The following is a 15146-nucleotide window of genomic DNA, read 5'->3' as shown; positions in this document are numbered from 1 at the left end:
ATCACCATTGCGTAAGATACCCCTTCCTTCATTGCCACGGTTGGGGGAGAAAGTATGCCAGTATCAGGAGAGGTATCCAGTCTGCTGGCTTACCCAACTACTCATACCGGTTCATGTCCTCATAAGGCTGGTTTTCTAAAGGGTCCAGCGACCACTCTCATTCTTCTCCCTAAAAAGGGCTCAGGAAGCAGCCTAGGAGCTGTAGGCACTGGATTCGGCGTTGGTCGACACGGTACCAGCTCCAGGTCGTCGGGAACGAGAATAGGGCTGGAGTCGCTGGGAGCATCGGCAAAGGTTGCAGTGGCAGAACCAGCACCACTCTGGATCCATGGGCAGATCCAGTGGGGGACATTGGCGCCAGGTTTGGTGTCACTGGTGCATAATACCCCCCAGGGTGGCCAAAAGACATGCCGGACATGCCGGAGGGGTGAGGCCATTCAAAAATGTGGCATGGCCTCATAAAATTCTTTAAATTGAACAGGGGTCGTTCTGGCTCCCGCAAAATGCAAGGAAGCGCGGAGCCGAACCTGTTCTCTTGTAAACTGGTTTCAAGATTGGGGAAAAATTTTTAGGCAAAAAGTTTATCAAATGACAGACAAAGTAGGGAAGCAAGAAAACGAATATGCTACTTACCAGTATGCATCTGTTCTTGGCATGTAGGGCTGCTGACATTCATATCTGTGCATAGATCGCCGCCTAGTGTTGGGTCCGGATGATCGCACATTGTTGTCCTGGAAGTATCACGAGATAGGTGGCTCCTCCCCTGGACTACAGTGCGCATGGGCATCAACTCCATCCTCAGATTGTTTTTAGCCATTGTGGCCAAGATGGAGTGAAACTAAGTGAATGATGACCAAGTATGTGTGAATGCTGCAGCCGCTACAGGCGCCGGGAAGGAGGGTGGGCGATATGAATGTCAGCAGCCCTACATGCCAAGAACAGATGCATACTGGTAAGTAGCATATTCGGTTCGAGGCATGTGGGCTGCTGAATTCATATCTGTGCATAGAATACATAGCAGTCCCTCCATTAGCGGCGGCCGCCCGTGCCAGCTGCAGCAGTTTGGAAAAGTGTTTTTAGAACAGCCTGCCCTACAGCTGCCTGCTGTTTGGAGTGCACATCAACACAGTAATGTTTTGTAAATGTGTGTGTGGTAGACCATGTGGCTGTCTACATATGTCTTCCAAAGGAATATTTCCAAGGAAAGCCATGGACGCCCCCAACTTACGGGTGGAGTGGGCCCGTGGTGGAATGGTGAGAGTACGCTTGGCTTTCTGATCGCAGATCTCAATACATTTAACGATCCACCTGGCTATACCAGCCTTAGAAATGGGGTTACCTTTGCGTTGTTGCGCAAAGGCAACAAAGAGTTGTTTAGTCTTCCTAAAATCCTTGGTCCTATCAATGTAATACATTAGGGCCCTTTTGACGTCAAGTGTGTGGAGCATTCTCTCCGCGAGTGACTCTGGATTTTGGAAGAACACAGGTAGTTCTATAGTCTGGTTGATATGGAACTGAGACACTACCTTAGGAAGGAATTTAGGGTTAGTGTGAAGCACCACCCTGTTAGAATGAATTTGAATAAATGGCTCTTGGATAGTTAGTGCCTGGAGTTCACTAACTCGTCGTAGCGACGTAATCGCTATAAGGAAAGCCACTTTCCATGTCAAGAATTGAATCTCGCAGGAATGCAGTGGTTCAAAAGGGGGACCCATCTGCCTGGTGAGGACCACATTGAGGTTCCACTGTGGAGCTGGTGGCGTCCGTGGAGGAATGACTTGTTTGAGTCCTTCCAGAAAGGCTTTAATGGCAGGCAGCCTGAAAAGTGAGAGGTGCTGTCTGTTTTGGAGATAAGCAGCCATTGCAGATAAATGTATGCGAATGGAAGCATAGGCCAGATTACATCTGTACAAATGTAAAAGATAACAAATGATGTTCTGAATAGATGCATCCAGCGGGTTTATGTTGTGGCCTGCACAATAAATGACAAACCGCTTCCACTTCGCCGCATAGCATGCTCTAGTGGTGGGCTTCCTTGCGTCCCGGATGATGTCCATACAGTCAGGAGGTAAGTTGAGGTAGCCAAACTCTAAGACCTCAGGAGCCAGATCGCCAGGATGAGCTGTTGCGGATCTGGATGCTGAATGTCGCCATGGCTCCGCGTCAAAAGCCTGGGTGTGAGGCGCAGCCTTTGATGCAGTACCACGGACAGTTCCAGAAACGTGGTGTACCATGGTTGGCGAGCCCACATTGAAGCAACCAGGATGAGAGTCATCGAGTGCTGCTTCAGCTTGCGTGCCACCAGCGGTATTAGAGGTGTTGGGGGAAAAGCGTACGCAAATTTGCCTGACCAGTTCATCCATATCGCATTGCCTTGAGACTGTGGGTGTGGAAACCTGGCGGCAAAGCTTCGGCATTTTGCGTTCTCCTTTGTGGCGAACAGGTCTATCTCTGGATGACCCCACCTTTGGAAGTACGGGTGGAGTACTGATGGATGTATCTCCCACTCATGCATTTGGTGGCTGTACCTGCTGAGCGGGTCCGCCATCTGATTGTCCTTGCCCGGGAGGTGTTCTGCCATGAGGAAGATGTTTCTCTGAATGGCCCACTTCCACATGCTCTGAGCCAGATGAGACAGCTGTGGAGAGTGTTTTCCTCCCTGCTTCTGAATGTAGTACATTGCAGTCATGTTGTCCGTCCGGATCAACACGACCTTGTTGCACAGATGTACTTTGAAGGCTTTTAGTGCCATGTAGATCGCCATCAGTTCCAGAACATTGATGTGCATCTTCCTTTGCTGTGGTGTCCATAGTCCCTGCACAGTGTAATGGAGTACATGTGCTCCCCATCCCTGGAGAGAAGCGTCTGTCGTCAGGATGATCTGTGGCACATGCTCTTGGAACGGTCGTTCCTTGCAAAGGTTTTGTGGATTCCACCAATGCAGAGAGTTGTATGCCTGACCGCTCACCAACACTAGGTCTTTCAACTGTCCGTGAGCCTAAGTCCACTGACGTGCTGAGGACTCCTGAAGCGGACGCATATGTAGTCTCACGTGCGGGACTATGGAGATGCAGGAGGCCATCATGCCTATCAACTGCATGAACACTCGCGCTGGAAGCGAGTGTTGGGGTCTGAATCGTATCAGCGATTGAATGCGGTTGACCCCCACTGAATTTGGCTGTGCTGTGGCTACCAGAGTGTTTATCGTCGCACCCAGATACTGCCGTATGTGGGCAGGCTGCAGGTGGGACTTTGGGTAATTCAGTGAGAATCCCAGATCGTGAAGAAGGTGAATGGTGTGGGACATGCGGGCGGCAACTGCTGGGCTGACTTTGCCTGGATGAGCCAGTCGTCCAGATAAGGGTAGACGTGAATGTTTTGTCTCCTTAGGTGCGCTGCCACCGTCGCCAGGCACTTTGTAAACACCCTGGGTGCCGTGGTGACCCCGAAAGGCAAAACCTTGAACTCGTAATGTTGGTTTTGGATGGTGAACCGGAGGTATTTTCTGTGTGTCGGGTGCAGCGGAATGTGAAAATACGCATCTTTGAGTTCTAAAGTTGCGAGAAAATCCCCCTGACTGAGCAACGGGAGTACTTGCTGCAGGGTCAGCATATGAAAGTGCTCCGATAGAATGTACTGATTGAGGGGTCTGAGGTCCAGTATGGGTCTGAGGGACCCGTCCCTTCTTTGGTATCAAAAAGTACAGTGAGTAAACTCCTGTGCCTCTTTCTTCCACAGGCACGAGCTCGATTGCCCCTTTTTGCAGCATGACGATGACCTCCTGCTGCAATAAGTGCAAGTTCTCGTCGGACATAGGACGGTGTCTTGGGGGCAAATTGGGTGGAGTGGATGTTAACTCCAGACAATAACCGTACTGTATGAGCTGTGTGACCCACCTGTCTGTGGTGATGGATTTCCAGACCGGCAGGAACTGCTGAAGTCTCCCCCCAACCGGTGTTGCGTGGTCGGGGGGCAGTGACAAGGCGTCACTGTTTGTTGGCGGCAGAGGATCTGGAGTTGTTGTTTCCACGACCCCTGCCTTTGGCGCGGTTACCACAATATCCACCTAGACTTTGTTTGGTGTATGTGGATTGCGTGTTGCCTTTGTAGTATTGCGTGGTTTGGGAGAGCTGGCCTCTGGAAACACCTCTAGTGCTTGGGCGACGAAAAGACCCACCCCTGAATTGCTGGGACTGCAAGGCCCACATGGACTTAGCAGTTTCAGTGTCCTTCTTAATCTTTTCCAAGGTGGTGTCCACCTCTGGGCCAAAGAGATGATCTGGATTTACTGTCTGATTAAGAATGGTGGTCTGTATCTCTGGCTTAAACCCCGAGATTCTGAGCCAGGCATGTCGTCTCAACATGAAACTAGTGTTGACAGCCCTGGCCGCAGTGTCAGCCGCGTCCAGTGCACATTTAATTGAAGCATTGGATATCCGCTTCCCCTCTTGAATGAGCATCTCAGCTGCCTCCTTGTATTCGTCTGGCAGGTGCTGCAACAGGGTCTCCAGTGTGTCATAGTGTGCCCTGTCATACCTCGCTAGAAGCGCTTGTGTATTGGAAATGCGCCAGATATTGGCCGCTTGGGCTGCCACCCTTTTCCCTGATGCCTCAAACACCTTAGATTCTTTGTCTGGGGGAGGAGCATCACCCGTTGTTTGAGAATTGGCCCTCTTCCGGGCATTTGAAACAACAAGAGTCCAAAGGCAACTGTCCCTTGATGCAAGTAGGATCAGTAGGCGCTGGTTATACTTCTTCTCAATCCTAGGGTTTATCACCCTAGCTCTGGTAGGCTCCTGAAAGATCTCCCCAGAGTTTTGACAATTCTTTCTGAGACGGAAAAGGTATCAAAAAGAAAGTCCACGTCAATGGGGTCAGCATGGTGCTGGACGTTATGGTTTTTAGCCACCCGTTCAATGAGGGCATTAAACGCTGCTGAATCCTCTGTAGGCGACGTTTTCACAGAATAGAGTTGAGTGTCTGGGGCAGAATGAGGATCACCTGGGTCAGCACCAGCAGCCCAGGGTTCATTGGTATCATCAGGGTCTGTGTAGGCAGGATACCTGTACTCATCATCGCCATCCCCAGCATCCACGTCAGAGTAAGTGGGTGAGACATCATGGGCATGTGGAGAAAGTGGTCCCACAAGAACAGGAGTCGAAGTGGAATCCTTCTTTTTCTTTAAAGGAATTTTGTAGGACTCCATTGGCTGGTCCGGGGCAATTTTCCGTTTATGGAGGGAAAGTCTGCCCGTTTCGGCATCAATAAAGTGTTCTTGTTGTTCCTTCAATGAAGATCGCCGATGTTTCAAGGTGGGGACCACCGTCGTCGACTTCAGCACCGAGGACACCTTCTCGGGCCCGCTGGCGACCATCCTATGGGTGAAAGCCTTCGGCGGCAATGTGAAGTGAATGGGCGTCGACGCTTTGTGAGGTTTCTCGACCGGCTTCGAAGGTGGAGGATCTCTCGGGCCGACAGCCGAGGCCTTCTCCTTGATGCGCTTTAGGGAGTCCGCCACTTGCTTGGAGAAAGCGGCGGACGGTTGCGTCGAGCAGACGGGATCCTTCGAGGCACCACTAGGCGTGGACTCGCGAGTTGCACCGCTCTTGGCCTTGTCCTGTTGACGCGGAGTCTCGAGAACCTTTGGATCACCGAGTCCTTTGTTGGTGTCGACCGTCTTCGGCGCCGATTTACTTGGCTCGTCCACCTTGACCTGTCTTCAGAGTGGCAGACTTCGTCTCAACGCCCTTGACCTGCGTCCTCGGATCGACAACACCCTTCTGCTTTGTCAGCGCCGAGGGCTCCGAGGCCTTCGATCTGACCAAAGTAATGCGCACTTTCGGTTTCGAGGGGGGCACCAGTGCTTTTGAATGTGTCGAGACCGTTGGTTTCACTTTCGGTTTCGCTTTTGCAGGGTGCGGCTCAATAGTAATGTCCGTAGCCGAGCCCGAAGGCGGGGCTGTAGAACCCATTGTAAGATCTTGGGTAAGGCCCTCGACCTGAGCCTTCTGAAGCGTTGCGGCCCCAATGTCAGTTTGAGTTAGCTCTTCGCTCGAGCTATCTTCCATGGCCCCAAAGGCCCCGTCGTCGTCTCCTACCTCGTCGACGACTTCTTCAGCTTCGAACATTTCAGCGTCCGCGTCGTAGTTATAGTCGACCTCCGACGCGGGATTCAACAGGTTTTCATTAACTTCCCGGTCTGCTTCCTCCTCAACATCCCCGGCATCGAAGATGTCCACAGGCGCCGGTGCAGTCTACTGGGCCTCCTGGCGTGCAGTGCGTCGATGTTTAAGCGTCTTCTTGGACCTGAAACGGGAACAAGCCATGCAACTGGCTTCATCATGGTCCGGTGACAGACACTTGTTGCACACCGGGTGGATGTCGATGTGGGGATACTTTGAGTTACAGACGGGACATCTCTTGAACGGACTCCGTTCCATGATGAGTAGTCGATAGGGTCTGTGGCGTCGACTGGGCCCTCCGCGCCGAAAGCACGCGGGTATATGGAATCCGGCTCGGAACCGAGCTGGAAGAATTAGGCACCGAACGCAAGACTATACCGACGAAGAAACTAAAGACCTTTTGGTCTTAAAAAAGTTTATCATCGATTCCGACTAGAGGGAACCAATATACATCCTAACCCAATGGCGGAAAAAAACAATCGGAGTATGGAGTTGATGCCCATGCGCACTGTAGTCCAGGGGAGGAGCCACCTATTTCGTGATACTTCGAAGACTCTTCCAGGACAACAATGTGCGATCATCCGGACCCAACACTAGGCGGCGATCTATGCACAGATATGAATTCAGCAGCCCACATGCCTCGAACAGACGTCTGTGTGCAAGTGTGGCATCGACATACATCTGCTCTGCCTCATCACATAAGGGGTGTAATGTCAGCTCAGTCACATGGCTCTGCCGATCGGCACATAACAGCAATGCTATGAACATTTTCCGGATCTAGTTTGTCACCAGGAGGTTATTCTAAAGGTGAGGTGTATGTACTTATTTACTCACACTTACCCACACCACAGAAAAGCACTTGCTCATAATTTAATACAGGACTACACCACTGAAAGGATGATAAACACATACATTCATTATAATGATGATTGTAATAAAACTGTAATTAAATAAGCAACTTGAAAAAAATGTATCCTTACAAAATAAATTCTTCTCTGAGTTTTCGGCGGTACTGCTTCTTTGGTTTCATGGTGTTGAAATATGGTAGCTTTATGACATCAGGCCAAACTGCAGGACAAGGACTCCCACAAATACGACTAAAGGAACAGTTAAATAGGCAGGTGTAAATGTAAGTGGAAAATGAAATCATACTAAAGAACTACAAGGAAAAATACATTAAGCAGTCAACGACCAGTACGTCATTAAGAAATGTTTCCCAATCTATGAATTAAATAAAAATAGTAGAGGTACTATAGACACTGACAACATACTTAACCCTCATGTCAACCTTTACATTCTTTTCATACTTCGGTTGAAATAAACTGGACTCTGGATAAAAAAGATAGGTCATTATTTTGGATTTTAACCTGTACGAAAATCCTCAAGAGAACATGTGTAGGGAAAAAACAATAACCAAAAAGACAGAATGTATATCTAGTAAGAGACACCTGAAATAATGCTCTTTAATTCTAACAATACTCCAACACAAGATTCATGGTGTTGGCCAGGCATTAGATGTGTGCGGTTTAAAAAAAATAACTGTTACAAACACTAAAACCAAGCTTAATTTATGCAGTTTTAAAACGCTTTGCTACTTAAACATTTTAGTTTAACAAAAATAATGTTTTACTAGTCTTGTAGATAATGCAAAATAAGTTACTGACCGAATAAGGTTCCTAGTGAGATAGACAGGCAAAGCACTGAGCCAGGTGAAGGCAACTGCGAAGTGCTCCAGATTAGAACCCAGGTTGGAGTTGCCTTTGTATGTACAAAGTGGGTATTAGGTGAGTGTAAAGCAGTTGGACACCTTGCATAAGTCAAAAAAAGGGAAGGAACTGGAAATGGATAATTCCTAAGAAGTGTGTGTAATCAGAAACCTGTCCCAGACAGTGGCTAGGGGTTTTTCTTGCCTTTCCTGACTCGTTACAGCAGAGCACTGTTTCACTGCAGAACTAGGCTGGCAAAAGCTAGTACATTTTTAGAACAAAAAGGCACAGGCAGATTTAAGAATTGATGGATGGGTCCTGAATCACCTCCAGTGCAGATGGGGAAAAAAGATCTGAGCTCAGGAATGAAATTAGTTACTTAACTGTTACTTAAGTTTTCCAATGTTGTAATCTTTCATATATTCACATGCTTGGATAAAAATGGTAAGCATATTCTATTGCTTACCGTATCAGACTAGAAAGCAGTATATATCCATGCAATATGAAGATGGGGCTCACCTTTATTGAAACCGGTTTCTGAGGACTTCCGGTTCCACTGCTCTATCATCTTTTGCGCTCACGTCTAGGCAATAGAGCTTCGTGAATGTGTGCCTGCTCTTTCAGGAGCTTTGCAAGGGCATATCAGCATAAGGAGACACATTTGAAACTGTACAACTCTTCCCTTGAGTGGACCCTTAAGTGGCCTTGGTGTGATAGAAGACAATGCAGACTGAGAGAAAACAGTCTCTTTCAGGCTGTCCAAAAGAGATGAACAGCTGATGCACAAGTTACTACTTGTGTAACGATATATCTGTAAGAGACATTAGTTAGTGATAGATTCCTTACCTTAGAATATCCCCAGGCGTCAGACTGGATCCGGAAATTTTTGCGTAGCAGTACGCTTGCACGTCGGTAGGCGTTGTCTGCGGCTCCGCGTCCGTCGTCGTGATGACGTCGTCGGAGTACTTAGACGCCGCCTCCGCGTGCTGACGTCAGTTCTTCGACACAGCTTTTTCGCGCCAGAAACGCAGAGCCATGGTAAAAACCAACACTTGTGCCAATGAAACTAGGGCCCTGAAAGGGGATGACTTTAACCCTAGATATCGGTTTGCAGAAATGGGAAGGATGGGTGGGTCGGTAAGGAATCCATCGCTACCTAATGTCTCTTACAGATATATCATTACACAAGTAGTAACTTGTGCATCTGAAAGAGACACGTTAGTGATAGATTCCTTACCTTAGAATAGATACCCCAGCAATACCAACCCCGGTGGTGGGTCTGCGAACCAATAATCACACCAGAAAGTCCTGGAGGACGGAACGGCCAAAGAAGCCATCCCTCCGGACTTGGCTGTCCAGGCAATAGTGTCTTGCAAACGTGTGCAGCGAGAACCACGTAGCTGCCTGGCAAATGTCCTGCACGGACACCCTTCGGCCCACGGCAGTTTTAGTCGCCGTGGCCCGAGTGGAATGGGCCCTCAGCCAAACAGGGGGTTCCTTCTTAGCCAAGGAGTAACACGCCTGGATACACAAGATGATTCACCGCGAGATGGTCCGCTTGTGCACCGCCTTTCCCTTCTTAGCGCCCACGTAACCAACAAAGAGTTGGTCATCCACCCGGAACTGACGTGTGCGATCCAGATAGTAAGAGAGTGCACGTTTTGGGTCCAGACGGTGGAGCCTCTGTTCCTCTTTTGAGGGATGCGGAGGCAGAAAGAAGGTGGGCAAGGTAATGGACTGCCCGATGTGGAAGGCTGTGACAACCTTGGGCAGGAAAGAGGGTCTTGTCCGCAACACAACCTTGTCCGGATGGACAGAAAGGAAAGGAGGTTTAGAGGATAAGGCCTGGAGCTCACTCACTCTCCTGGCAGAGGTGATGGCAACCAGGAAAGCAGTCTTCAGAGTAAGAAGGCGGATAGGACAGTTGTGAAGTGGCTCAAAGGGAGCGCACATCAGAAAAGTTAGAACCAGGTTCAAGTCCCACTGAGACATCACAAAGGGAACAGGTGGAAACGTGTGTGTGATGCCTTTCAGGAATCTATTTATAATAGGAGACTTTAACAAAGATGGCTGGTCAGGCAGCCTTAGGAAGGCTGAAAGGGCAGAAAATTAGCCCTTGATAGTGCCCAGAGCAGAGCCCTGCTGGGCAAGAGAAAGAAGGAAGAGGAGAACCTCAAAAAGAGGGGCAGAGAGAGGATCCACAGCCTTTGCTGTGCACCATGCCACAAATCTGTTCCACCTGCAGGCGTATACCGACTTTGTGGAGGGACGCCTGGCTGCCAGAATTATGTTACAGACTTCAGGAGGCAAGTCAAAAGGCCTCAACTGTCGCCGCTCAATCTCCAAGCATGGAGGTGGAGACTGGACAGGTTTGGGTGGAGGACCGTCCCCTGGTGCTGCGACAGAAGGTCCTCCTGAAGAGGCAGACGAACCGGGGGATCGACTGACATACTGAGTAGCTCGGGATACCAGTACCTTTGTGCCCAGTCCGGAGCCACAAGGATGACTTGTGCCCGGTCGCGCTTGATCTTCTTCAGCACTCTGGGCAGAAGTAGTATAGGCAGAAAGGCGTACAACAGACCGCAACTCCACTCACAACGAAAAGCGTCTCCGAGCGAGTGCCGCCTTGGAAATTCCAACACGCAGAACTGATGACATTGCGCGTTCTCTTCGGTGGCGAATAGATCTAACCAAGGCTCTCCCCACTGCAGAAAGAGACCTTGCGCCACATCAGAGTTCAGACTCCATTCCTGATCCATCATGCATCAGCGGCTGAGTTAGTCCGCCCTGGCGTTCAGAGAACCTGCCAGGTGTTGAACCACCAGGGTCACGCCCTGATGTTCCAGCCATTGCCAGAGGCGCAGAGCCACTTGGCAGAGGATCCACGACCCCACCCGCCCTGTTTGTTGCAGTACCGCAGTACCACATGGCAGTGGTGTTGTCCATGAACACCTACACTACACTCCCCCGGACAGAGATGAGGAATGTCTTCAGTGCTAGACGAATCGCCTGTAGCTCCAAAAGGTTGATATGGAGCCGGGACTCCGCCGGAGACCAGAGGCCTCTGATCTCCGCCTCTCCCATGTGGCCTCCCCAGCCGTGGAAGGACGCGTCCGTCACAACCACGTGCTCCGGTTGGGGAAGGGAGAGGGATCTGCAGCTGACCCAATCGCGGTCCGTGAGCCACCACTGCAGCTGCCTCGCAGTGCCCTCCGAGATCAGGAAATGGTCGGACAGGTTGCCCTGATGCTGGGCCCACTGAAACTTCAAGTCCCACTGCAGAGCCCGCATCTGCCAACGGGCGTGATGCACCAGAAGGATACAGGAAGCCATCAGCCCCAGAAGCCGCAGCGTCAACCTGACCGAAACTCGGGATAAAGGCTGAAAGATTGGAATCAGAGCCTGTATATCCTGAACCAGCTGTTCGGGTGGGTAAACCCGAAACTGCGCCGAGTCGAGAACCACTCCAATGAAAAGGAGCTTCTGAGAGGGACACAGGTGTGACTTCGAACCCCAGCTGGTGCAAGAGGTCTGTCGTCGTCTGGAAGTGGCTTACCACTGTCTGGGGCGAGCCCGCCTTCAACAACCAGTCGTCGAGGTAGGAGAAGACTGAAACCCCTAACCTGCGCAGATGCGCTGCGACCACCGCCATCACTTTCGTAAACACCCGTGGGGCGCTGGTAAGGCCGAAGGGGAGCACAGTAAACTGAAAGTGCTCATGGCCTACCGTGAACCGCAGGTAGCGCCGGTGGGCCGGCAGGACGGGGATGTGAAAATAAGCGTCCTGCAGGTTCAACGCTACCATCCAGTCTCCTGGGTCCAGGGCAGCTAACACCTGAGCCAGAGTCAGCATTTTGAACTTCTCCTTCCGGTGCTCCGGTTGGGGAAGGGAAGAGGGATCTGCTATTGACCCAATCGAGATTCGTGAGCCACCACTGCAATCGTCATGCAGTGCCCTCCGAGATCTGGACATGGACAGGTTGCCCGGATGCTGTGCCCACTGGAACTTCATTTCCCACTGTAGAGCCCGCATATGCCATCTGGCATGCTGCACTAGCAGGATGCATGAGGCCATCAGGCCCAGGAACCGGAGGGTCATCCGGACTGAAACCCGGGCTAGAGGCCGAAAGATTGGAATCATAGCCTGAATATCCTGGACTCGCTGCTCGGGAGGATAAACCCGAAACCACATCGAACCCAGAACCGCTCCGATAAAGGGGAGCTTCTGAGAGGGACTCAGGTGAGACTTCGGCACATTGATGGAGAACCCCAGCAAATGAAGGAGATCGGACGTAGTCTGAAGGTGGGCGACGACTGCCTGGGGCAAGCCCGCCTTCAAAAACCAGTCGTCGAGGTAGGGGGAAGACTGACTCCCTTAACCTGCGCAGGTGAGCTGCGACCATCCCCATCACTTTCGTGAACACCCGAGGGGCACTGGTAAGACCGAAGGGGAGCACGGTGAACTGAAAATGCTCCTGGCCTGCCGTGAACCGCAGGCAACTCCGGTGGGCCGGCAGGACGGGGATGTGACAATATGCGTCCAACACTACCATCCAGTCTCCAGGGCAGCTAGGACCTGAGCCAGAGTCAGCATTTTTTTATTTCCCCTTCCGGAGGAAGCAATTGACGTTCCAGAGGTCCAAGATGGGGCGCAGGACCCCCTTGTCCTTCTTGGGGACTAGAAAGTAGAGGGAACAACAACCACTCCCTACTTACCGCCCAGGTCTGGAGCACCTTGGTGAGGAGGTTAGTTTTGAGGGTCACTGTGGGGATGTCGAGGTTAAGGTCCTCCGCAGCCCGACAGAGCACCATCGTGTAGGAAGCCCCTTTCTCCATCATCGGCGGGGGAGAAGCAAACGCCGGGGCAGAAGAGACACTGAGGTCGCCTGCATCCTCCAAGTCGTCCACCCAATCCTGTTCGGAGTCACACTGCCGGGCAAGAGGGTCCTCTGACCCCTCCCAGTCCTCCTCCGCCTCCGGTGCCAGAGGAGCCGGTTGCGGTGGTACAGCAGGAGCAGGGATAAACTGCGTCGGAAACTGCACCGGCCGGGGCCAGGCCGGCACCTCCTCCCAATTTGGGTCCCAAGTAGGAACAAAATGGTCCTCGAACCGGGGCAAGGGTGGAATTAACAGAACCCATTGCAGAGCCGAGGGCGGCGCTGGGGCTGGAGCTGGCAGCGCTGGACTCGTGGCGCCGGGGCTGGAGCCAGCGGCGTAGGATCCTGTGGTGCCGAAGCTGGATCCGCCGGCGGTGCAGACGGGCCAACATGATCTTGACACAGGACCGCGGGTCCAGAAGGCGCGCCGGCGGGAGCCAGAGGCCTAAAAAGGTGGTCCATGGCAGCAAGAAACTCTTGCAACTGTTCTGGAGTAGCTGATGAACCCGGGTAAGGCAGGTAGGCAGTGGGACTCCCCGGCTCCAGAGGAGCCGCAGGGGCAGAACCCCTGTCCACCTCCTCCGCATCCGAGGAGGGGCGGGGGGACGTCGAAGAGCGAACACACTTCGACTTTTTATGGTGTTGCTTACCGGAATCCGAGGGCGAAGACTTGGAGCCTAAAAAGCGACGACTCAGGTCCCGCGAGCAGTCCCGGGAACGGCCCAAGAGGCGATGTTAAGTATGCTGGAGCTCCAGCAACTTCTGGCGCCGCTCTCTCTAAGCCTTCGGGGTCATGGCTCGACAGTCCCGGGAGTCGTGGTCAGTCTCCAAACAGTAGAGGCAAACATCGTGGGGGTCCGCCACCAACATATCACAGCGGCAAGCCCCGCCGGACTTAAAACCAGATATCCCTACGTGCACCAGGAGAAACAAAGGGCAAGACAAAAGTCTCAAAAAAGCAGTAAAAAAGTGACGGAGCTACGTGCTCTATCCAGATCTGCGCTTGGTGGCACGGATAAAGAAAGAAGTGGCGTTAGCGCGCATGGGTGGCGCCTAGTCTCTGTGCGTCATCTCGCCGCTTACGACGCCAGTGACGGACGCAGAGCTGCAGGACGCCACCTACTGACGTGCAGGGGTACTGCTAAGCAAAACCTTCCGGATACAGTCTTACACCTGGGGATGTTCTAAGGTTAGGAATCTATCACTAAGGTGTCTCTTTCAGATGTTACGAGAACTGGTGATAACATCAAATTGTTCCAATCAGTCACATGTACATATTCTTGTACATAGCACAAGCGCACTCTCTGTTCACTACATATCACTTCCACTGTGCCATTACTTTTTGGGAGTACCAGGTGTATTGAGGAATGTAAATATTGTGTTATACTGTTGAAATCCATTTTTGCATTATGGGATCAGGATTTGGAAAAATAAATGCGCTAAGAGCTTAAGAAGAAACTTAGATCGTTTTTTTCAACACTATTGCCGTGGAAGTGAAAGGCTACACTTCTCCCAAACAGACCAACTTTTTTTATAGCAATTGTCCAGCCCAGGTCCCTGGGTTGTGACCTTCGTTCTATAACACAACAGCTGAAACAGGCACCTTCCCTATAGCCCCATTGGCCAAAAGGCTTGCATTTCCTGTTGTAAGATGGACAGATGATCTTAAGTCACTTGTTCCAGGAACGGTGTACGGTGTAAGAGCAGCCATCAAGTGTAGGGTGTACCCCACCTGGATAATTTGTGGGACCCACCTGTCCAATGTTATGACCTGCCAACCGAGTAAGATTAATTGGATCCTGCCTTCAATCAGGTGGCCATGTACCACTGAGGGCACCCTAAATGGATTTATCAGGTGTGGTTGTGGGAAGGGCAGTAGCAAACCTCTGGATCAGTGACAGAGCCAGTCAGTGGGTGCCACGACTATGGCCTCAAAACATTTGGGATGCTTGCTGAGGTTGCAGTTGCTGTCATTATGGGGTACCCCTGCCAAAGTGGCAAAACGAACAATAAGATTGATGCAGCTGGAACGTGGTGGGGCAGACAAGCCCAAAAAGTATTATTTTGGCCCTGCTCTCTCTGATGCACCAAAGAGGCGAGTCTGGTCAAAGTGCAGGTCCTCGAGGGACAACTTGACATCACTTGAAAAACCTGTCAACAGCAATCCGGTGTGGTGATGACTAGCTACACTAGTGCCCCTGGCTCACCTGAAAATCAGTAGTATCCTGTCCACAACAAATTAAAGTTTGCAGTGTGATGTCCATCAAATAAAGCCTGGGTGAGTACAGGGCAAAGGTCTTCAAGAATACCTGGGAGGATGTGAGTGACAAATACAGAGGACATAGTAATACCAGCCCAGCCAACAACTAGCATTTATTGAC

General features: G+C 51.2%; 1 protein-coding gene across 2 annotated transcripts in view; it reads right to left on the bottom strand.

The window, feature by feature from the left end:
• Nucleotides 1-15146, bottom strand: part of CDK13 (cyclin dependent kinase 13) — an 841634-nt gene that overhangs the window by 173147 nt on the left and 653341 nt on the right. For both annotated transcript variants that reach the window (XM_086964864.1, XM_086964863.1), the window contains exon 12: nt 7163-7279. In XM_086964864.1, coding sequence (XP_086820990.1) covers nt 7163-7279 — 117 coding nt within the window. The remainder of the gene's footprint in view (nt 1-7162; nt 7280-15146) is intronic.

Source organism: Lissotriton vulgaris, chromosome 4_1 (genome assembly GCF_964263255.1).
Source record: "Lissotriton vulgaris chromosome 4_1, aLisVul1.2, whole genome shotgun sequence".
Lineage (NCBI taxonomy): Eukaryota > Metazoa > Chordata > Amphibia > Caudata > Salamandridae > Lissotriton > Lissotriton vulgaris.
The sequence above is the reverse complement of the archived record's forward strand: the minus strand, read 5'-3'. Positions and strand labels throughout refer to the sequence as shown.